The 25,385-nt window shown below is 43.6% G+C and overlaps 1 protein-coding gene across 1 annotated transcript in view; it reads right to left on the reverse strand.

Moving 5' to 3' along the window:
• Positions 1-25,385, reverse strand: part of HAS2 (hyaluronan synthase 2) — a 53,770-nt gene that overhangs the window by 18,042 nt on the left and 10,343 nt on the right. Inside the window, exon 2 of the mRNA XM_089518944.1 lies at positions 6,794-7,420. Within this exon, the coding sequence (XP_089375070.1) occupies positions 6,794-7,420 (627 nt within the window). The remainder of the gene's footprint in view (positions 1-6,793; positions 7,421-25,385) is intronic.

A 25,385-nucleotide genomic window follows, 5' to 3' on the forward strand; every position in this document is an offset into this window, starting at 1 on the left:
GTAAGTGCATCATTTTTCAGGGCTAGTGCAAGGGAGAGAGGGTGAAAAAAAGTCTGCCAGATCCAGCACAGCTGGTGAATAATCCCTGCCTGCAGCTTGTACTTTGGAAATGGGGGAGTGGGTCCTGCCTAATTCATTTTTAAGTGAACGGTGTCACAGCGGCTTTAAAGGCCAAGCTTTTGCCTAGAGTGAGGTAATGCAGCTGTAAATGATGAAGCCAACACTACTTGGCTGAAGGATCTCTCTTGTTTGTATTTCTAAACTCTCCCTTCCATCCAGACCTTTTTCCCTCCCTGCTTCTTAACAAGTTTTTATAGGGCTTTAAAATCTTTCCATTTTTGTGGACTCTGCCAATCCTCTGATATACTCTTCAGAGCAGCAGGAGCATATGTTCGCCTAGCAGGGCCTTCAAGTTTCTCACAGGATCAATCATGGCCTTGAATCCCATCATATATCTGGCAAATTGGGAAGCTTTTAGGGGATTTAAAAAAAAGTAACAACAAAAGAGACCATTTAAAAAAAAAAGAGAAAGAAATGTCCATTGCAAATTTCTGGGAATATGGTGGCACTGAGCCCTGCATAAGATTGTCCATTAATGGGGACAAAACAAGTCAAATTGCTTTTAAATTGCTGATGAATTCTTGTAGTTGAATTGCTGCTGGATTTGGGTTACCAGATTTCAGGGCCTGGCCCCGAGTCTCTAATTTTCATGGGTCATCTCCAGACAGGAGACAAGGAAGTTCTACAGTTTTGGCAAGGCTAAGCTTGAGGCAGGAGGAAAGGGCTGTGTGCAATCACCACCTTAGCTAGGAGATCACCGCTTCACTGCAATTTCAAATGCCTCATTGATCTGTTGTTGCAGTACCTTCTCCGGGATGTATGCTCATGTGTGTATTTATTTATTTACTTAGAATGATAGAGTTGGAAGAGACCACAAAGCCCATCCAGTTCAACCCACTGCCGTACATGACGACACAGGAGATTGCATTTAAAGTGCCTTATCCCTAACGGGATAGAGGTGTGTTTAATTTTAAAAATGGGTCTTATCGCATTCACTTGTGGCTGGGCGTTCTTGAAAAATCACAGAATAAGCCCAGCTGGCATCCAGGCTGTATATGGGCTGCATTTGCCTGGCCACGGGTAAATGCATTAAGACCCATTTTTTAATTTAAACACACCTCTATCCCATCAGGGATAAGGCGGTTTAAATGGAATGTAATAATCTTCACAATCAAATCAGCTCTGACAGATGGCCACCCAGCCTCTGTTTAAAAACCTCCAAAGAAGGAGACCCCAGCACTTTCTGAGGGAGTGTATTCCACTCTGGAATAGCTCCTACCATCCAGATGTTCTTCCCAATGTTAAGGTGGAATCTCTTTTCCTGTAACTAAGGGGCTGAACAGAGCCCATGCTGGGGGAGCTCTATGCCACCCCTAGAAGGGCTGGGTTGGGGACGCAGCAGCCACATGCCACGCCCCAACCCGGTGCAAATAGAAGCCGTGAAACGCAGCTCCTATTTCCGCCCTAGAACAGGCGCCATAAGGGCTGTGGCATGGCCTTATGATGCCCTTCATGAGCAACACCATTTGGATGCTGTGCACAACAGATGTCATCATGGCACGTGCCATCTGTACAGGCATGCCAAGGTGGTGCCTAGGGCACACAGTAGGATTTTTGAGCATGTAAACACTCAGCCCCCACACAACCCTAGTTCGGGCCCAGGCCGGCACAAAGTGCCAGTCTGTCTAGACCCTCAGTTAACTTCTTCCTTCTCTCTCAGTCAGTGTGTTGCCAAGGCTCACCCTCAGTTCTGCTCTGCAGTCATTATCTGGCTAGAAGCTAGTAGGCTAGATTAAACGTTCCCTACCCCATCTTTCTAAGAAAGTGAGAAGGAGTTTCCCCCACATTTCATCCTGATCTGGGAACAGTTCCTTTGGCTAAGCTTTATTTCTTAATTTCCTAACAGGAACATTGGGGGGAGGGAGGGTTTGCACGACAATCTGTGAACAATTTCACTTTGTATTTAATGCATAATGATTCATGACATTATTGGGGTTATTCTTAGGTGTAAAGTTTTGACCTGGAACTCTCAGGGCCTAGGATGATCTTAAACTGGCAACACTATGCTGGATTGAGAGGGTTGTCCCTTGCAACTCCCTCTATTCATTTCTACTCTGTTTCTGTATATATCTGTATCTGTTTATTCAGTCATTCACCAATATAAAATAATAAAAACCAATAAAATAATAAGTGTACAGCACAATTACTAACTATTATTAAAATTCAATTCGAGGAGCGTACAGCAGAGTCAAACTCTATCTATTATCATCAGCCAATTGCAAACATAACTTACATATGACATTACATATGGATTCTAATTATCTAGCAAATAACATAAATAAATGTATCAGAGTGCCATATAACACAATTTTCCCATCATTTGTAAAGTAAACGCACAAGAAAGGTTAGTGTGCTACTAAAATTGCTTTAGGATGGTTGAATGTGGCCCATCAGTTGCATAAATGCTGGAATAAACAACAGGAATTAATCTCTGAACCACAATTAAAATTCTGATCTGACTTTCTGCAGTGAATTTCACAGAAAATCAAGTTAATGGACTATTTGTACAGTATGTAAAGTAAATAGTAAGTAAAAAATTTTTTTCGGTCACTGACTAATACAAAACTTGACAATACAACAACTACACAACACAGTTATTAAAAATTGTGTATACAATTTCAGATACGATTTCAGATCAGCTGTAAGCATTTCTACTCTGTTTCATTTACCCACACCCTGTCTCCAGCTTCTATGTCAACTCTTATTTGCTCCAGCCAAAGGCTCTCAAACCTTGGCCCTCCAGATTAACATAAGAATCTGCTGTTGTTCTTTTTGGCACCAGGCAAAGACAAAGTTAATTTCCCTGGGGTATTTTAGCCTCTTTTTGTTATTTATTGTGATACACTTATCATTGTTCACTTGATTATTATTATTATTATTATTATTATTATTATTATTATTATTTTGTAAGCTACCTTGGGCACTCCATTGAAGGATGACATGCAAATCTTTTAGAAATGAATAAATAGGAAGGTCCCTGCATGGCTGGGCCAATGGCCCATTTAGTCCATCAATCCTTCTCCACAGTGGCCTATCAGACACCTATGGAAAGCCTACAATCAGCTGATAAAGCAGGAATGAGAATCATGTAGTCCATTTTACTGCAACTTACAGCAGTCCTACTTTGCAAATCAGGGAGACTGGGGAGGAATGCTATGACTTGCACTCCAATGACCTCTAAAAGCCACATGATTCCCACTCTGGTCACAGAGGCCATAACCCCCTCCCACTCACGTTCCCCAGTAGCTGGTGGTAGTCTGTGAAATACTGGAGCTTAACATGAATACTGCATGTATCCATACTTGATAACTAGTGGACCTGGATAACCTCATCCTCAGTTAATTTGTCTAGTCCCTTTTAAAGCCATCTCATGGGTGATACAAAGTATTACATGGGGCTTTTCACACTACAGAAGCATAGCACTGTGATCCCACCTCACCTGCCATGGTTCCATCCTGCAGTTTGCAGTATAGGGAAGGACTTCTAGAGTTTTCAGCCAGAGGACCCTAGTGCCTCCCCAGACTATAAACCCCATTATTCAGCTATGCCATGCCATGCCATTCTAACTCCAACTTATGCTACCAACTTCTTTTTCTGAGTTAGGCTGCCCCAAAGGAGTGGCTCTGCACTGCCCCTTTCAGGGCTGGGTTGGGGCTTCGGCAACCACATGCCGCAATCCCAATCTGGTGCTTTGCCAGCTCTAAAAAAAATGGCAAAATGCCACTCCATTTAGAGTTGGCAAAAAGGTGCTCTTGCCTCCACTGTGACAATTTTCGGCGCTCCTTACGGCATGAGTCATATAAATGCCACACCAAAGGAGCGCCATGTTGTCTGCTGTGCAGGCAGGCAATGTGATGCTGGCATGGGGGAAGCATCAGGGCATCTGTCATCCAAACACCACACCCCCACAGCAGCACCTCAAGCCAGCCTGTACAGCCCCTTAGTCTCAAAGATGCTACAAGATTCCTTTGCATGTCTTCCACTGAGATCCACCGGAGGCCTCCAGAGGTGTCAGGGGAAGATGTCATCAGTCTGTGTATGGGTATAGGACCATAGCCAGATGCTTCTTCAATCCACTTCCCCAGTAATGGAATCAACAATCGAATACCGGGGGGGGGGGGGGGGGGGGGCTATTGCAATGCAACAGGGAGTCCTGGGAGTGGTGATGGGGGGCATAGTGGTATCGTGCATGGGTAACTCTTATACTATGCTCAGTCATGTAGAATGTCAGCCAATATCTGTAAATGTACAAATACCTTGTTGTGAAAGAGTATTTTTGGTTTTTAGCTGACCTCAAGCCCCTGCCAATTCCTTTCACTGGAAGTCCCCAAATTCTACCATAACGGAAGAATGAAAAAAGAAATTGTCTGACTATCAGATTTCTCCACAGCATATGGAGTGTAATTTTATACACCTCTCATAACCTTCTTCCAGGTGTCTTTCTTCTCAGCTGAAAAGAACCCAAATATTGGAGCTTTTCCTCAGTTGAAGGCAACTCCAGCTGCCTGTGCAGTAAAACTTTCCCAGCCACACAACTATTAGAGTTACAGATCTATAAAATCTGAAGGGACAGAGAGTACAAGAAGCGGATGGGTGGGTGGGTGGAGAAGCAGCACTAGCAAGAGAATAGCAAATGCCTTCACTTGCTTAACTCCACAAGTTAAAGTGCATTGTATTTAACACCAGTTACACTGATGCTTAGCAATAGCACTTATATTTCTATATTGCTTTATAGTGCTAAATACTCTCTAAGTGGTTTACAATTTATTAGCCAATTGCCCCCAACAAGCTGGGTACTCATTTTATCTACCTCCAAAAGAATGGAAGCCTGAGTCAACCTGGAGCCCTGCAGGATTGAACTCACAGCATTTTGGCTGCAGTACCAACATTTAACCACCATGCCACCAGGGCACCTGCCATCTATGGATTTGAACATCCTGCCTCATTCACCCCAATGGCAGCACATGCATATGACCATGCCAGCGTGGTTGAACATGGTGCTCTGCCATTGGGAGCAATGGGACCTGAGGTCCTGCGTTTTTTGTTATTCACAGTAGATCCAGAATAGAAACCCTGCAGATATGAAAGACCAGCTTTATTTACAACTGAGGAAAGAAAATCCCCCAAAAGCTTCCTTTTACTGGGTCAGACCATTCATCCATCTAGCTCAGTGCACTCACTGGCAGATGCTCAGGTGGATTGGAGGCTGTCCTAAATGCCACAGATTGAACCTAACAAATGCTAACAAATAAGGAAAATATTTATCTACAGATTTTTCAAAGGCAGTGCTCTCACCATGCGATTCCCCACTCTTGCCCTGAGGACTGGAGGAGAGAGTCCAGGTCCTGAGACAAAGGGCTAGGCCTTGATATCTCTAGGAAACCTATTTAGTTCCTGGCATGTATTAATGATGCAACTGGAATTTCACCAGAGGTGGGGATGAGCTATAGTTTAATGCTAGAACATATGCTTTGTGTGTAAAAGGTCCCAGATTTAACCCCAGCATCTCCTGGTAGTGCTAGGAAATATGCCTGCCTCAAATCTGCAAATCTTCTGTGAATCACTATATACCCTCCAACATTTCACATGACAACGTGTCACCAAGCAACATCAAAATATGGTCAAGATGGCAGAAGCTATTAATGAGGAACACTATACAAGCTAGGGGAGGCTGCAACAGTTTGCTTTTGCTTGAGCCTAGTGGGAAGGGCAAGATTCCACTCCTTACTTTCCGCTCTGCTCCCTGCTGAATTAGCTGAGTGCAAACTCCTTTTGCACTTTAAAAACAGTTTATCACAGTTGAAGTAAGTTGGGGACAAAGAGGAAAAGTGGGAGGAGAGAGAAACTGGGACATTTTAGAAGTAGCTGAAAAAGTGGGACGAGAAAGGATTCACTGAGACTGTCCCTGGCAAATTGGAACTGTTGGAGGGTATGTGGTAGTGCTAAGAAATACCCCTGCCTGAAATCCTTCAAAATTGCCACTCAGTGTAGAAAATGATGGGAATCTGAAGTCTTAACCTTGGCCCTTTTCCAGTTCCAAGAGAGGGGAAAGGGGGTCTCTCCAATGAGGGATACCAGCAGTTTTGTCTATCCCCACCCTAAAAGAGCATCCAAATATCACAACCTGAGGTTAATTGGGCTTTTGGAGTGAAAAACTGTACATGATACTGAGCCAGATAGGCTCGTGAATTGACCTGACATAAGGCAGCTTCCTCTGAATTCCAAACTGGTCAAAGGGAGAATAGCTTTCCTTGACATCTCTGCAACCACTGGAAAGTCAATTCAGAGGACCAGCTGGAGTCACACAGAATACATGATGGCAATAGTATAGATGCCCAAGAGTCTACCCATAATGAACTGAGATTACACATGAATGTCTGAATTATTTCTAGTTTGGAAACCTGCATTAATCAAAAAACATCAAGAAAAATTCTTAAGCTTAGGAACTGCTCCTGCCCATCCCCGCTTAAAGCTTTGCTTTGGTGTGACATGTCATTATGTCCTCTCTCACTGTCTTCCCTATTTAGGAAGTTCAACCTTTTCTAAAGGAGAGTGAAAGGGGCACTGTTTCTGCAGGAGGACTAGGATGGGCTGTGCCACATCCAGCACAAAATGTACAAGACTGGCTTTCTTTGGGAGGCATGTTTTACTTGGCAAGGCTGTTAATACCTACCTGTACATAATCCACGCTTCTCCCCAGCGCTTTGAATGCTGTGTACATTACTTCTCTTTTCCCGCCCCATTTTTGCATGATGCAGACACTTTTGTTGGACAAGACCATTTGAGTGACGTGTTGCATGCTCTCTTTATGGGACTCTTCAGTCTCGTCAGGGCCTCTCTGGTGAAAATTATTCCTCCAGATGTATGTCGCAGATCTATCCCTGCCCATGATCTCACTAAAAATGTCCATCATGTAAACATCATCTTCTGAATTCCCATCGATTACCATAATCACCTTAATTCCGGGGTAGGTGAGCCTCTTCACAGAAAGTAAACATTTTCTTAAGTAGTCAGGATCCTCTTGGTAGGCAGCAATGCAAAGGGCAACAGTTTTATTCAGCTTGATTGGGGTCTCAAGAGATCGCTTCATTTTCCTGTGTTCGAGAAAGGCAAACAGGCTTTGGATGATGAGGTGTGATGCCAGAATAGCACCATAGAGTCCAAAGGAGAAATAATAGTTGTCTGTTTGGATAAACTGGTAGCCCACAATGTAAGCAGCTGAGATTCCAAGGAGGAGGGACACCCCAAACAGTGTGGTTCCAAGTATTCTCAAGATACATATAAACCTCTCGCAATGCATCTGCAACAGATCAAGAAAGATCATTGTCAATTTACACACCACTTCTTGGGAGAGGGGTAATCTGGTCAGTGTAGGGAAGGGTTGGACAACTTGCAGCCCATTAGGTAATGTTGGACTGCAACCCCCATCATCGCTCCTCATTGATGATGGCCAGTGGGCCAATGGGAGTTGCTATCCAGCAATATCTGTAGGACCATATGCCCCCCCCCCCCACCCAGTTTAAAGATAACAGGCTTGTAGGTGTAAAAATGGAGAGTTACAAACTATAGCTTCCAAATTATGGTCAAGGGAGGAGAAAGGCTATATGGCTGAAAAACAGTGAGACGTCTGTTTTTGTTAGAATCCTGGTGTATTCTACCAGATATATAGTGGTTGTGGATAATGGGGGCTAGGGTAGGCTTAGCTTGGCTTGTAGAGGGAAAGCTAGGTTGTAACTGTTAGCTCCAGGTGCAGAGAGCGAGAGGGAGCGCCACCTGGAGCTAACAGTTACAACCCTCTACAAGCCAAGCTAAGCCTACCCTAGCCCCCATTATCATCAACCACTATATATCTGGTAGAATACACCAGGATTCTAACAGTTTTGTTGTGTGCGTTCAAGGTGTTTCTGACTTAGGGCAACCTTAAGGGAAACCCATCATGCGGTTTCATGCTAGAAGTGTCCTCCAGCTGAATGTCCGCAAGCATATTTCATTTGTGAAACAGGAAACAAACAAGGTATAGAAATTTTCAGAATTTGCACCATTACACCATGCTGGTTCTGGAGACCAGGGTTTGAATCCCTGTTCAGCCATGGAAAACCACTAGGTTATCCTGAGCAAATCACACTATCTCAGCTTCAGAGAAGGGCAAAACCAAACTCCCTCTTTACAAATCTTGCCAAGAAACCCCCATGGTCTTAGGGTAGGCAAAAGTTGTGAACGACTTGAAGGCACATAATAACCAATTTATGTAAGTTGTTTCCACTTAAAAGTAACTTATTATGAAGTAACAACTTAACATTATACTAAGATGAATCCCTCCCTGTGATGTTGCGAGCCTCAGGGTTAGTGTAATTGCACAAAATGTAAGGCCTTATTCCTGTGTGCTGAAAAGTAGAACTGCTTCACTATTTTTTTGTGTGCAAAATAAAACTAAATAAGTACTTTTGAAGTTGTTGTTGTTGTTGTTGTTGTGTTCCTTAAAGTTGATTTTCATCTATAATGACTTTATCCTAGGTCTTTCTTGGCAAAATTTCTTCAGAGGAGCCTTCCTCTCTGTGTTTGCAGCTGCACTGCACAAATATTCCATCACTTTCTCTGCCATGACTCCATGCTATGGAATTCTGAGAATTGTAGTTTATTGTGACACCAGAGCTCTCTGGCAGAGAAGGCTAAATGTCTCACAAAACTATAATTCCCAGAATTCCATAGCTCTGAGTCATAGGAGTTAAAGTGGTGTTAAACTGGATTATTTTTGCAGTGCGGAAACAGCCTGTATGAGAGAGTATGACCTGCCCAAGTTCACTCAGTGGTTTTCCATAGCCAAGCAGTGATTTGAACCCTGGTCTCCTAGAGTCCTAGTCCAACACTCAAACTACCACACCATGCTGGCTGGGAAGTCTTTTGTTGCAAACATTCATTTGCTGTCTGTTATCGAGCTGGCAAAATCATATGAAATGTCAGCACCTATTTCCCTTGGATATTAGCAACACGCCAAATTAATCATGTCTTGACCAAAAAAGTTAGAGTTCTATCTTGAAGGGAAACATAATTCAAAAGAGGCTCCTAAAAGAAGATATTATGCTATCTTGAAACATGTTAAGATTTGTCAATGCACTTAATTTTGCACTTACACTTTTTTTGATGCCTCTATGAAATAAATGCTATGGACTATGACTCTGGCGACTAGGGTTCAAATCCCCACTCAGCCATGTAAACCCACCAGGTGACCTTGGCCAAGTCATGCTCTGTCAGCCTCAGAGGATGGCAAATGGGGAAAAAAACCTTCTTTAGAAACCTGCAAGGAAAAACCCCATGATAGGTTCATCTTAATGTCACTATGAGTCAGAAATGACTTGAAGACACACAACAACCACAAATTTCTAGCATCACAATCAATTCAAATAACAGCTATACATTTAAAAATATTGTTTATGCATCCAAAGAAAAGGGGCATGTGAAGTTACCAAGTCAATAGTTATACTCTCTCAGCCTCAGAGGAAGGCAAGGGCAAACCCTGTGAGCATATTCTGGCAAGAAAACCCTGTGATAGGTTTGCCTTAGGGTTTGCCTTAATCCAGAAATTTCATGAAGGCACATAAAAACAATGTAGCTACACCTCTGCACAATTATGTATGTATAGTTTTTTGTGACTTTTTCGGGCTATGTGGTCATTATTCTAGAAGAGTTTCTTCCTGACATTTCGCCAGCATCTGTGGCTGGCATCTTGAAGATGCCAGCCACAGGTGCTGGTGAAATGCCAGGAAGAAACTCTTCTAGAACATGACCACATAGCCTGAAAATCCCACAAAAAACTATGGATGCCAGCCACGAAAGCCTTCGACTTCAAATATGTATTTATACATACAACAGGGGGCCATTACAAGCCCATGTTCCAATTATATGTATCTAAAATGCTTTATAGATCTCAGCAAAAATGGCACTGTACCTCATGCTAGATTTTCCAACTAATCAGCCTTAAGCTGCATTGTTTTCTTGGGTCAACATAGCCTGAGTCATTTAGTGTGCAGTTGCTGGACAATTGAAAACAGTTGCCGAGAAGACTCTAGTAAACCAAACTTCTCAATGCTGTTTGATTTCTTTGGGGCAGATATATGTTCAAAAAATCCATTTGACAAACACATTTTCCATCTCACAAACCAAAAACCAAAATTTCAGGGGGGAGGGGGGGTAATGACAGTGCTTTAGTTCATTGTTACAGCACTGCCTGTTCTTGCAGTCTGTGTTGTGACCTGCTCTGCTTCCCAACTATCTCCACATAATAATGATCCTACTGAAGATAATCTGGAGCCAGGACTGTAAATTCAGAAAACTTCAACCCCGCCCCCTTCAGTCCCTGTTAGGAGCTTTCAGAATGTGAAACCATAGCTGGAACATAATTAGTGACAAGTAATGCAATTACCTGTTACGGCATGAAACCTGTTGGTTACATCTGATGGCATAGCCTCTGGTTACACTAACGGATTTGCAAGAAGAGGTATCTAGTCTCTCCTTCTGTGAAGCCCCTTGCTCCAAGTGTGCAACAGCAGCCAGGAAATTTCCAGCTGGAATATCATCTCCTGACTACTGACACAGGCCCACCAGAGTCATTTGGCTGCCTTTGACCACAGAGGGAAGACAGATAAGCATTATATTGAGGACAGAAGCTACTCCTTCTCCCAGTGCTCAAGGCCTACGAGAACTTACCCTCTCACAATCAATCAGTAACTGGGAGGGACATATCTTTGCCCAAGAAGCCACTCATTATACTTAGGGATGAAGCAACTGATATCTGTTGGAGAACCTCTGCTGAACAAACAGGGTGGAGAATAACTGCATAATATGCACTTTCATATCCTCCCAATATTTTACAAATTAAAACTTGGACATATATGGCTAAGCCACATCAGCAATGGTAAACATTATTAATGAGCAAGAACAGACAAATAGGATATGCTGCAGCAGTTTCCTTTTGTCTCAGCCTACAGGGAAGGTCAAAATCCTGTTCTCTTCCCTTCCCTTCTCTGATCTCCACTCCTCTCTGCTGAGTGCAAGCCACTTTGCTGCTTTGAACTCAGTTTGGAGCAACTGAAAGATGAGGATGAAAAAGGAAAGTGGAAAAATGAGTGTGAAACATGCATTTTAAAAGCTGATGAAAAAGTGGGACAGTGGAGGATTAATCAGGACTGTCCCTGCCAAACTGGGAAATTTGGACAATCTGATACACTTCTATAGATATGGATTTAGTTCCTTTGTTTCAGAATTTATCACTACACCTTCATTTTCCATTGCTTGGTTAATTATTTATGTAAAGAAGAAAGACTTATAATCGATCTCCATAAGAGATAAGCTGAGACAGTGTAGCTATTGTATATGTGTGGAATTCCATAGATCAAAACTCACTGTACCAACAAACTCATAAAATGATTTCATAATGATAAAACACAATTTTTCAGCATTAATATTCCCTGTTTCTAGTCCATAAAATAGATATAATAATCACCTCATGGGCTTATTAGTGAAATATTTAGGCGGGTTATAAACCGCCGCTTTGCGGCGATCTGCCGCCGCCGCTGTTTGCTCCGTAAGGGAGCCGCTGCAGCCAAACCTCGCGGCTCTGTTACGGAGCAAAAAAGAAGCTCCAAAATGGAGCTTCTTTAAGCGGCGCCTCTATGACAGGGGCGGACTCGCAACGTCATAGACGCTGCGACACATGTGGACGCACAGCGTCCGATACGTAAATATGGCGGCGTCCGTGTGGAACGGCCACCGCCATATTGTATGTACAGAATACGTACTAGGGTTAGGGGTGTGTGGAAGCATCGCCTCTTCCTAACCCTAGTACGTATTCATTACGTACTAAATGGCGGTCTGTAACCCGCCATAGAATCATAGAATAATAGAGTTGGAAGAGACCACAAGGGCCACCAGTCCAACCCCATTCTGCCATGCAGGAACTCCCAATCAAAGTATACCCAACAGATGGCCATCCAGCATATGTTTAAAGGCCTCCAAGGAAGGAGACTCCACTACACTCCGAGGGAGTGTGTTCCACTGTCAAACAGCCCTTACTGTCAGGAAGTTCCTCCTAATGTTGAGGTAGAATCTCTTTTCCTGGAGCTTGCATCCATTGCTCTTGGTCCTTGTCTCTGGAGCAGCAGAAAACAAGCTGGCTCCCTCCTCAATATGTCATCCCTTCAAATATTTAAACAGGGCTATTATATCACCTCTTAACCTTCTCTTCTCCAGGCTAAACATCCCCAGCTCCCTAAGTCGTTCCTCATAGGGCATGGTTTCCAGACCCTTCACCATTTTTGTCGCTCTCCTTTGGACATGCTCCAGTTTCTCCACATCCTTTTTGAATTGTGGTGCCCAGAACTGGACACAATATTTCAGGTGGGGCCTGACCAGAGCAGAATATACTGGCACTATTACTTCCCTTGATCTAGATACTATACTTTTATTGATGCAGCCTAAAATTGCATTGGCCTTTTTAGCTGCACTGTTGACTTATGTTCAATTTGTGGTCTACTTGGACTCCCAGATCCCTTTCACACGTAGTCTCGTTCAGCCAGGTGTCCCCCATCCTATATCTGTACATTTCATTTTTCCACCCTAAGTGCAGTACCTTACATTTCTCTGTGTTGAAATTCATTTTAGCTTTGGCCCAGCTTTCTAATCTATTAAGGTCATTTTGAATTTTGATCTTCTCCTCTGAGGTATTAGCTACTCCTAATTTGGTGTCATCTGCAAATCTGATACGTGTGCCCCCAATTCTGTCATCCAAGTCATTGATAAAGATGTTGAATAGCACTGGGCCCAGGACAGAGCCCTGTGGGACACCACTGGTCACTTCTCTCCAGGATGAAAAGGTGCCATAGTTGAGCACCCTTTGGGTTCAGCCAGTCAACTAATTACAAATCCATGTAACAGTTACTTTGTCTAGCCCACATTTTACTAGCTTGTAATATGATTTGAAAAATTGAGAAGCATCAGGTAGATGTTACATGAGATCCTAGCAAAGCAATAGAAACCCTCAGAATGCTAGTTCTTCATATTTTCTTCTGCACAGTCAGCTGCAGCTTCAGGCCTGAACTTGCTGGAAAAAGTTTGACATGCAAAGCAACTTCATCAGTCATGTTATTCCATGTTGCTTATGTTATTCTTAGAAAGTCTTTTGTTTTTTTAAGGGCAGACTATATATATATAGTCTGAGACCTTGCATAATTTGAAGTAGAATCTGGCAACTTTTGGCATTCTTAACTTGTCTGTCTCTGGAGTCTCCGTAATGCTTCATTATTCATGATCTAACAAAAATGCAAGATCTAACAAGTGAATGAGATAGGCTACCACACAGTAATGAGCACTGTGTATGTGTGTGTGCATACATACAAAAGTCTTAGAAAAATATATCATTGCAGAATAGACACTCTGGTATATACCAGAATTTAGAACTGCAGATTTAGTTGAAATAACAAGGCCATACATTTTAGGATAAGCTGAGCATGGGACTTGTACACAAACAATAGGGAGACATAAATATATTCCTGAACAGAAATTATTGATGGTCATTGCCATGATGAATATACTTTGCTACCTGGAGCAGAACAGCTAATAGTTTCCCCAACACAACTGTGAAAGAGCATATCCATGGTGACTGCTTCATATTTTAGTTTCCAATGATGAATCTGCTCCATAGCTATTTAAGGTACACAACCAGTTGGGATGGGGTTCTGCCCTATTGGCATCTCCTTCAAGTTCATAATAAAACCTGGAATGGATTCACTGCCCCATTGACATGGAAGTCATCAGCCACCACTGGGCCTAGCAGCCAAGACTGGCCACATTTAATGAGACACCTGAGGCAGGAAATCCAACAAGACCCTCACCATAGGTATGAAAATACAGTCATAAATGCATTACCTTACTTTGCCTAACTAAGTTCAAAGTGTAAAAGTAGGCTGCATCTACCTTTTAGTCTGCTAAAGAAAGACCATGACAGCTAAAGCAGTGTAAAACTGCATTAATTTTGCAATGTGGTAGCTGCTGTAGTTGGTACTCAATTAACTTAGGTGGGGGAGAGAAGAATCATCCCTGCCCAGTAAGCTCTGGCTAAAGTAAACTGCTGCAGCCTTTGGTAGCATGCATGTTTTTCCTCATTAATAACTATTTGCCAGCCCAATGACACTGATGTTGTTTGGCCACATGTGTCCAGGTTGTGAAATGTTGCAGAACATGCACTTGTTCTATTTTCTATTGTTTACTTTTTGTATTATGTTTTACATGTTGGCTGTACCATAATTTGATGGTCTGTGGCCACATAATAAATACAGTACATAATACAAAAATATGGTAGGGCCATCTTTATTGGTACTAGTGGCATAGCCAGATTATTATTATTATCATTATTATTATTATTATTATTATTATTATTATTTATAGCCCACCCAATCACAAGGAATCCAGGCGGGTTACAACAATAAAAATATAGAGAATAAAATAAAATACAAAAAATAAATAAAATCCAATAAAATAAAAGAAAGCGACATTAGTTACAGTAAATTCACAGTTAGGCCTGATGGAAATCAGGCCTGTCTTTTTCACTCCCTCCCAGGTCTGATGATAACAGTTGGGATGGAGGGAGGGCTCTTGAGGCAAGAATATAATTTCATTAATTTAAATTTAATTCTTCTTATTAATTTAAGAGAAGAATTGCTGGACAGAGTGACGTAAGTCACAGTAAACGGGGAGAGGAACTAGGCAGGGAAGGCCTGCCAGAAGAGATCCGTATTAAGAGCCTTCTTAAAGGCTGTAGGAGTAGAAATGTCATGGATCTCCTTCGGCAGGTCATTCCATAGCTTCGGAGCTGCGATGGAAAAGGCCCTCTGGGTGGCTGAAGTTAGCCTAGATTTTATTGGCTGAAGTAGATTCTTCCCCAAGGACCTTAGAGTGCGGGACGGACAGTATGGAAGTGGGCGATCTCTTAAGTATTCTGGACCCAAGCCATGTAGGGCTTTAAAGGTAATCACCAACACCTTGTATCTTGCCTGGAAACTAATTGGCAGCCAATGGAGGGACTTCAGAACCAATGTTATGTGATCGTTACGAGAACCTGTAATTAACCTGGCTGCTATATTTTGTACAAGTTGAAGTTTCTGAACTTGGCACAAGGGTAGCCCCATGTAGAGCGCATTACAGAAGTCCAATCGAGAGGTGACCAATGCATGTACTACTGTTTCAAGGTCTCCCTGCTCCAGGAAGGGGTGCAGCTGGCATATCAGCCGAAGCTGATAACAAGTGCTCCTGACTGTCGCATCCACCTGAGCTGTCAGGTGAAGCGACGAGTCAAGGAGAACCCCCAAGCTGCGGACAGAGCCTTTCAGGGGAAGTGTGACCCCATCCAGAACTGGCTGACATAATTCCATACCTGGGCTTGGGTTTCCTATAACAAGCACCTCCGTCTTACCTGGATTGAGCTTGAGTCGATTTTCCCTCATCCAGTCCATTACCGCCCCAAGACAGGCATTCAGAGGAGAGATGCCATCTTTAGTCACTGCATCAGTCTGAGACATAGAGAAATATATTTGGATGTCATCAGCGTACTGATAACATCCTGCCCCATGTCTCCGGATGATTTCTCCAGCGGCTTCATGTAAATGTTAAACAGCATGGGAGACAATATGGTGCCCTGGAGGATGCCAAATTTTAGCTCTCTTTTAGAAGAGCAACTGTCTCCCAGCACCACCATCTGGAATCTGCCTGAGAGGTAGGACTGGAATCACTGTAGAACAGTGCCTCCGATACCTAACTCTCTCAGGCGTTCCAGAAGGATACCATGGTCGATGGTACTGAAGGCTGCTGAGAGGTCTAAGAGCACCAGCAGGGTAACACTTCCCCTGTAGATGCCCAGACGGAGATCATCGACTAAGGCGACCAAAGCCATCTCAACTCCGTATCCCGCCCTGAATCCGGTTTGAAATGGGTCCAGATAATCGGCTTCATCCAAGACTGCCTGTAGTTGCTTGGCGACCGCCCTCTCAATCACCTTGCTCAAGAATGGCAACAACAAGACTGGCCTATAATTATTTCTATCCAGAGGGTAGTTCTAGATTAGTTTTCATTTCTCTCTCTCTCTCTCTCTCTCTCTCCTTTTCTCATTATCCTTATTTTACTTGCATTTATCAGTGCCTGTAAGTATGCTGATAATATTCAACAGAGGCATCTGTTGGCCTCATCTGATTTTGGAACTACACCCTCTGAAGTCATACATGTTTGAAGAGCATCCCTTTGAAAGTCTGGGAAAAGAGCTGCTACTTAAGTATGACCATACAGTTCACATCAGTCCATTTACATTGCTGCCTGAAAACATACAGCTTTCTGGGGGAAGGAAGAGTTTATCTTTTTTTTATTTAGAAACAAACAACAACAAAAAACAACCTGCCCACTCATGAAGAAAAATAATCACAAGGAAGGGGATTATAAAAGGAGAGGAAATTTTCAGAGAACTTAAGGTATGTTATAAGGGGATGTAAACTTTTGCAAATGTATGGCTGTGCATATGAGTGGGCAGGGGGGACTTATTCCCAATTCTGTAATGGAGAAAATATTGAAGACCTCTAAATATATGTCTGGCAAGATCAACAGGATCACACCCTACATTTTTTGCCAAGTGTTTGAAGTGTTAAGGCTGTTCTTCACACATACAAGTTTGTGTCTGGGATTCTCAGTAGACAAGCAACTGAATCTATAAATTGGCTGCAGTGAAAAGTAGTGGGCTTCATGGAAAGTGATAATTAAAGTTTTCTTTAGATATTATGGGATCCGCAATAGTTCATTCTCACATTATAATCCTGGCAGAATTTGGGCAGGTTCAACCACCTCTTCTTATCATTTTAAAACTGATGATTATCAGAGCTTAGAAAATTTATTTCTGGGGACTAAAGCTCCTCAAATCCCCCCACTTAACATTGCCATGTTATCTGGAGGATGAACTTTTCAAAGCTCTCATTAAGAACAGACTTCCAAACTAGGTTTGCCAGGCCAGAATTGTCCCAGGCATATAGGTTTCTAGGGCAAAACCTGAGACCTAGAGACAGCCCCTGACAATGTCATTAAGCATTGTGCATTTAGTATCAACTACAATTGCGCAAAGAGAACCAGCATGGCATAGTGGTCTTAGTGTTGAACTATGACTCTGGAGACCAGGGTTTGAACCCCAGCTTGGCCATGAAACCCACTGGATGACTTTGGGCAAGTCACGCTCTCTCAGCCTCAGGGGAAAGCAATGGCAAACCTCTTCTGATGAAGACATGCCAAGAAAATCCCATGATAGGTTTGCCTTAGGTGCACCATAAGTGAGAAACGACTTGAAGACACACGACTACAAAAATAGTTGCTCACAGCTTGTCATTCAAACACTTGCAAAGAACATGTTTTCCAGTCTGGAATGTAAGATGGAGATCTCAGCTAAAGAAGCTGGATAAGGAACATTTAATCTAGCCTACTTGCTTATAGTCAGAATGTAGATGCAGCGTAGAGTGCAGGGTGAGCCTTGGTGCTACAATTGGGAGGAAAGGGAGAAGCTAACTAAGGGCCTTTACAGACTGGCCAGAAAGGCCGGCCTGGGGGCAGAGTTGGGGCACAGCATCCTGACAACACACACCTGACACTGTGTGCCATGGCTATGGCACCCTTTCAAGGGTGCAAAAAGGAGCCACTTTTTGTGGCTCCTTTTTGCACTCTCAAAAGGCCAGAGTTGTCACAGCCCCGATCCAGTGCGAAAAGGGGTGGCTGCAGGCTGCCCCTTTGGGGGCAGTCTGTAGAGTCCCTAAGTCAATCTCCTGAAGAGTCTTTGTAAATTGCAGGAATAAATCAATGGAGGCTTGGAAACTGAGGGAAGCTTCTGCTCTCCTGGCTGAGATCGAGATTGCACACAGCCCTTTCCTCTTGCCTGCAGCTGAATTCTCTAAAACTGGATAATTTGCATCCTCATTTCCCACCTGCAGATGACTCATGAAAACTGGAGACTTAGTGCCTGGCCCTGAGTTCTGTCAACTCTAGTCCAAAAAGAGTTCTAGCAGTGGTGACTAATAATCCCCATGTCAGTGGGATAGTAAATCTGGTCTGAGTTTTAGTCCAGATTACAAAGGATCTGTCTTCTGTATTGGAGATAATGTTCTGCACCTTGAAGACCTTCTGGAAAATTCAAACTAAAGGAAATGATTCAAATTCCTCCTAACCACTAGCTTCACTCCAGTGCAATAAAAGCTATCTACATGGGATACTTTGCAGTAGGATCCTACCCATGTTCTACCAAGCTCAGGAAGCAACATAAAGCACAGCATAGAAAGTATGGAACAATGAGATTTTCAGGAGAGGCGCTTCTTTCATTCCCACCACTTCATATGCCCATTTGGTGGGAACACAGAAGGCTTTCTCCATGGCTGCTCCCAGACTCTGGAATTCCCTTCTAAGGAGGCATGGCATGGCATGGCTCCTTCTTCACTGTCTTCTCGGAGGTAGGTGAGATCTTTGCTTTTATTCCAGTAGACTTTTTGGAATCATCAACAAAGAGCTTTGGGGGATTCTGTACTGCTTTTACTCTTGGGTTTAAATCAATGTTTCCAATGGTTGTGACTGTGTTGTTAATTTAATGCTGTTTGAATCACAATTTTGGGTGTGGTTTTGACTGTATGTGTTTATTTGTAATCTTTCTATTTTGTAGATTCCTTGAGTCCTAGTTTGAGGGAAAGGTGGGGGATAAATAAAGAAATGGATGGACATAAGGACAGACAGGCAGAGAGAAGGAAGGTTGCAACAGCTGAAATCCACCCATGCTTTCCCATTTCAGATTGCATGTTACAACTATTTTCCTCTTCTCTCTTCTGGCCAAAGAGTCCCATTGGGAGGAAAAAGATAAAACGTGCCTTTGGGATAGTGGTAGTGAACATGTTCAAAAGAAAGACTGAATCCACTACTGCCTTCCCCAAATATTTTCCTTTAAATCACCCGATTAGCTCACTGTTTTATACAGTTTTGGCAGCAGACTTGATTCTGCACACACATTTGTCACCATCATGTCTAGTTTGGCCCTAGGAAATCTCTATAACTCTGGAAAAATTTTCCTTCTGCAAGTATTTACATGACTGCGAGACTATATACTACTGGTGTTATTACCACATTATGGAGAGTAGTTGTTTGTGTAAATGAGAATCTGGGGAGAAAATCACTGTGTCTTCAGACTTTATCTGGCCTATGGTCACCTCAAGAGGCTCTTGAACAATAAGAGATGGTTATATAGCAGATAGTGTTGGCAGGTTTTCAAAACAGCAATAAGGGAGAGTCAAAATTCATGATACATAAAGTTAACCATCAGGAAGCAGCTATTAACAAATTTGTGTTTTACCTACATAACAAATGAAAGTACAAGCAGCTCTCTGGATCCACAGATTCTACCATCCACGTCTTGAAAATATATGGCAATTTTTAAAATCCAAAAAGCAAACCTTGATTTTGCCATTTTATATAAGGGATACCATTTTACTATGCTATTGTATATAATGAGACTTAAGTATCCACTGATTTTGCTGTTTATGGGGACTCCTGGAACCAAACTCCATTGATACCAAGCACCCACTGTATTAATGCCCATTAATTTAACTGTGCAAGGTTTTGTAATTCTAAAATTGTCCACATATCTTAATGTCTACACATGATACACATATTTCTGTCCTGCAGATTCAAGCCTGTGACCTCCCTGACTGAGTCTATCCATCTGGTGTGTGGTCTTCCTCTCTTTCTGTAGCCTTCTATCTTCCCTAGCAGTAGCATTATCGTTTTTTCTAGTAAGTCATGCTTTCTCATGATGTAGTCAAAGTACAACAACCTCAATTTCGTCATCTTTGCTTCCAGGGAGAATTCAGAACCCATTTGTTTGTCTTTCTTGCTCTCCAAGGTATCCACAGCACTGTTCTCCAGCACCACATCTCAAATGAGAGAATTTTCTTTCTGTCAGCTTTTTTCACTGCCCAGCTCTCACGCCCATACATGGTAATGGGGAATATAATTCAGAGATATAGAATCATAGAGTTTGAAGAGACAAGAAGGGCCATCCAGTCGAACCTCATTCTGCCATGCAGGAACACATAGTCAAAGCACCCCTGACACATGGCCATCCAGCCTCTGTTTAAAAACCTTCAAAGAAGGAGACTCTGAGGGAGTGTGTTCCACTGTCAAATAGCTCTCACTGTCAGGAAGTTCTTCCTAATGTTGAATATCTTTTCCTGCAGTTTAAATCCATTGCTCTGTGTCCTATTCTTTGAAATAGCAGAAACAAGCTTGCTCCATCTTCAATATGACACCTCTTCAAATATTTAAATATATATATGCACACACTTTTGAGTGCTTGTGCCCAGAGAGTCATCCTGCCTGACCCTCAGGACTGGAAAAGAGAGCCTCAGCCCTGAGATCTGGGAATCCTGGAGATGTCCAAGATGCAACAATATAGAATTAATATTCATATTGCCTGTGCAACACCTGTCAGAGGAGCTGTTGTAAGCAATGGAAGGGAAATTCGGGGTGAGGGGAGCTCTATTGATGGTGGTGGTGGGAAATAGGTAACCCAACTCCAAGACCTTCTACTTTATCTTATCTAGCCAGCAGAATAATAGATTAACTGGTGACCCTCATTTGTTCCCTCCACTCTACTTAAGACTCTTCTGTTACAAGGGAGTAAGTCCCATTGAACTAAATGGACTCCGAAGAGGATTGTAGCTGCTCTCTCGTGTTTCCTCTTTTGGTATTTCTGGTGTGCCTCTTAAACATGGGACTCACACATCTCTCCATAGAATGAGATAGTACGCTCCAGATAAATGTCTCCCTAGTGGTAAGATGTGCTTTGGATAGATGCTATACAAGAAACACCAGAACAGAACACACACAGGGAAAAGGGTAACCAAATACAACACAATTTCCAAACTTTTCCTTAAGTTTAGCCCTAGTCCCTTTGTTGTCAGTGCTGTGCTGTTAGCATGAAGGCACGTTTTTTAAATCTTGCAAAGCATAGTAAATGTTGTTGGAGCTACACATGAGAGCAATGAAGAAGGAGGGGCATTCAAAATGTATGTGAGCTAAAGAGTGATTAGTTTGAGCCAAATGGTCATGTGAAAAAGGCCCTGGGTGTAGCCGATTAAGCCCATAGTCTCAAATGAATCAAACCAAGCTGACAGATGTAATTTTGGCTGCCTTGAACTCAGTGGGAGCTTTGCCACTTACTTAAAGCAGAGCAGCAGTCTGTGGGAATTTTTTGACTTCAAGTCATTTTTCCATCAAGTACTTTGAAGGCTGGGATTTGATATGTGCATTGATTTAGCCAAACCCTGTAGACTTTTCAGCTATGTGATAATTAAGACATATCTTCTGCTGCTAACTATTGTGTTGTACCCATCCTGTAGGACGTGTAACGTAAAAGCCAGACATAATATTTTGTCAGGGAAATTGTTTTTTTTAAATAGCTAATACAAAATAATGTTTAAAAGCATCCTTATGACCTTCCATTTGCTTATACTTTATTTTAACCCAATGTCGGATGTTAACATGAACTCAGAAATTGATTATGGGAAGGCAATGGCAAACCTCCTCTGAACAAACCTTGCCGAGAAAACTCTATGATAGGTTTGCCTTGGGGTAGCCATAAGTTGGAAACGACTTGAAGGCACACAACACACACACAGAAATTGATTAAGACCTTGAAGTGTTACTTTTTGTTTTACTAGTCTGGAATCTTCCACTAATATGATTGGAGGATTTGGTCCAAAAGGAAACTTTTCCAAGATTAGTACAGCTAAGTTGTCACTGGATTATCAATTCCTACCATCCGCAGTCAGCCTGGTCAATTGTGCAGCTACAAATAATAATAATAATAATAATAATAATAATAATAATAATATATTTATTTATAGCCCGCCTTTCGTAGATCAAGGCGGGTTACAGCAATAACAGTTACAGAATAAAAACACAATACACAATAACAGCAATTATACATTAAAATCACAATAGCAATATCCAACTAGCATAAGATGTTTACAACAAAGATAATAATAGTGAGGGGGATGAAGGAGGCTACAAAGGGAAAAAGTTAGGGGAAAGCTGTTTGGAACAGGAAGGTTTTTAATTCCTTCCTGAACCGCTCAAGGGAGGTGGCCGAGTGGAGCTCACTGGGAAGCGTGTTCCAGAGCAAAGGAGCCGAGATGGAATAGGCTCTACGCGATGTTGTGGCGTGTTTAGAATCTGGGACTGTCAACAAATGCTTCCCAGCCGATCTGAGTGTGTGGGGCGGATTATATGGGGAGAGGCAGTTCTCCAAGTACCCTGGGCCCAGGCCATTTAGGGCTTTATAGGTGATAACCAACACCTTGTATTGCGCTCGGAAGTGGATGGGCAGCCAATGGAGATCTTTTAGTATCGGTGTTATATGGGTGGCCCTGGAAGATCCAGTAACCACTCTAGCTGCCATATTTTGAACCAACTGTAGCTTCCGGGTATGGTACAAGGGTTGCCCCATGTAGAGCGCATTACAGAAGTCCAAACGAGAGGTTACCAGAGCGTGTACCACCGTTTCAAGGTCCCTCCGGCCCAGGAAGGGTCGCAGCTGGCGTATCAACCAAAGTTGAAAACAGGTGCTCCTGACCGTCGCATCCACCTCCAGGAGCACCCCCAGACTGCGAACAGAGTCCTTCAAGGGGAGCATGACCCCGTTCAGGACAGGTGGACAAACCTCCAATCCCGGACCGGGGGAACCTATCACAAGCACTTCCGTTTTCTCTGGATTCAGTCTGAGTCTGTTTTCCCTCATCCAGCCCATTACCGAGTCTAGACAGGCATCAAGAGGAGAGATGCCATCCCTGGTCACTGCATCAGTCGGAGACACAGAGAAGACTATTTGGGTGTCATCAGCGCACTGATAACACCGCGCCCCGTGCCTCCGGATAATCTCTCCCAGCGGTTTCATGTAAATGTTAAATAGCATGGGGACAGAATAGCTCCCTGAGGGACACCAGATGTAAGCGCCCTCTTATCGGAGCATTTGTCCCCAGCTGCACCATCTGGAATCTGCCCGAGAGGTAGGAACGGAACCACTGGAGCACAGTGCCCCCGATTCCTAGCTCTCTCAGGCATTCCAGAAGGATACCATCGTCAATGGTATCGAAAGCCGCTGAGATGTCCAAGAGCACTAACAGGGACGCGCTACCCCTGTCCATGCCCAGACAGAGATCATCGACCAAGGCGACCATGGCAGTCTCAACTCCATAGCCCGCCCGGAACCTGGTTTGAAATGGGTCTAGATAATCAGTATCATCCAAGATCGATTGAAGCTGGATTGCAACTGCCCTCTTGATCACCTTCCCCAAAAAAGGCAATAGCGAAACTGGCCGATAATTGTTATGCATCAGGGGGTCTAGGGAGGGCTTTTTTAACAGCGGTTTTACAATGGCCAATTTTAAGCTGGATGGAAATTACCCTTCCCTGAAAGATGTATTAATTATGCGGTGTAACAAAGTTGTTACAACCGCTCCCCCCTGAGCCGCTAGCCACGAGGGACAGGGATCGAGAGAGCAAGTTGTCTTCCTAACACTTCTAAGGATCTTGTCCACATGCTCAGTACTTACAGACTCAAAGTGATCCAGTACAATTGAGTCCACGGAAGCTCTGGAGACCTCTGCTCTGGTTTCTGAACTAATAATGGCGTCAAGATCAGCCCTTAGCCAAGAGGTTTTATCCACGAAGAAGTTGTTAAATTCGTCACAGCAGGCCTTAGATGGTTCCAAAATAGGGTTCAGGGAGGTGGGTAGCTGAGTAAGCTCCCTCACTACCCTGAACAGCTCTGCTGGACGCGACTCCGCGGACGTGATACGCGCAGCATAGAACGAATTCTTTGCTGCGTCTATCGCCATTCCGTAGTCCTCCAAAAGGGAGTCCAGGAGTGCCTTGTAGGCTAAGTCCTGATGTCTCCACCATTTGCGCTCTAGTCATCACAGAACCTGCTTCCTTGCCCGGAGATCTTCGGTATACCAGGGCTGCTTTTTGGAAGCAGGCCTGAGAGGACGCTTGGGAGCGATACTCTGTATAGCCCTGGAGAGACTGGTGTCCCAGATGGTAGTCAGGGCGTCAACAGAATCGCTGTCAGATCCAACCATGTTTCCCTCTAGGGCTTCTTGGAACCTTTTGGGTTCCATCAGCCTTCGAGGGTGGACCATTCTAATGGGTCTGCCACCCCCGGGGGGGATCTGGGTAGAAGCCTTGATGTTAGCCTCAACCAGGAAATGGTCCGTCCATGACAAGGCGGAAATATTAGTTATTTCCGCCCACGGGGTTTCCATGTCCGTACAAAAGACCATATCGAGAGTATTACCAGCAGAATGCGTTGGCCCCATAACCAATTGAGTCAGGCCCATGGCTGTCATGGTATCCATGAACTCTTGAGCTGCACCCGATGGACTATAGATGGCCGCGAAGGGGATGTTGAGGTCCCCCAGGACAAGAAGCCTGGGGGACTCCAACAGCAGCTCCGAGACCAGTGGTGTCAGCTCAAGCAGGGAGTCCGTTAGCACACGGGGTGGCCGGTAGACCAACAGAATCCCCAAACTGTCTCTGGCTTTTAGGGTCAGGTAAATACACTCGATATAGGAGGTTTGTCGAACATGGTTCCTAGTTAAGGGAAGGATGTTCTTATAGATCAAGGCAACTCCCCCCCCCCCCCCGCCCACCTAACCTGGTCTGGTCCTTAACTGAGAAACTGGCAGGGAGGGCCTGTGCCCACACAGCTTCTCCCTCAGGCCCTAGCCAGGTCTCAGTAATGCAAGCCAGGTCACAGTTCTTATCTTCCAGAAGATCGTGAATTATGTGGGTCTTATTTTTCATGGACCTGGCATTGCACAGGAGCAGAGACAGGGTTTGTGGCACGGTTGGTCTGACCCTCAGGCCTCTTTGATTAGGAAGGTGGATGGAAGGTGAGATAGATATTATACATCGATCCCGCCTTCCCCTGTAACGGCTTCCCACTTTCCTACCGCCATACCTCCCCTTGCCCCACACTACTTCAATAGGAGCCCCGCTCAAGCCAAAAGTGATATCCACCTCCTCCCCATCCTCCGTATCCCCCATACCCATGACCTCTACCCCTCCTCACGATACAAAGGCAGCAGCCAGGAAATGGCACTAGCAGTCATTTCTGCTGCTACAGCGCTAGCAGGGGTTCGCCTCAATGCCAC

The sequence above is a fragment of the Sceloporus occidentalis genome, unplaced genomic scaffold, assembly GCF_023333645.1.
Source record: "Sceloporus occidentalis isolate IW3139 unplaced genomic scaffold, rSceOcc1.0.p SCAF_3, whole genome shotgun sequence".
Lineage (NCBI taxonomy): Eukaryota > Metazoa > Chordata > Lepidosauria > Squamata > Phrynosomatidae > Sceloporus > Sceloporus occidentalis.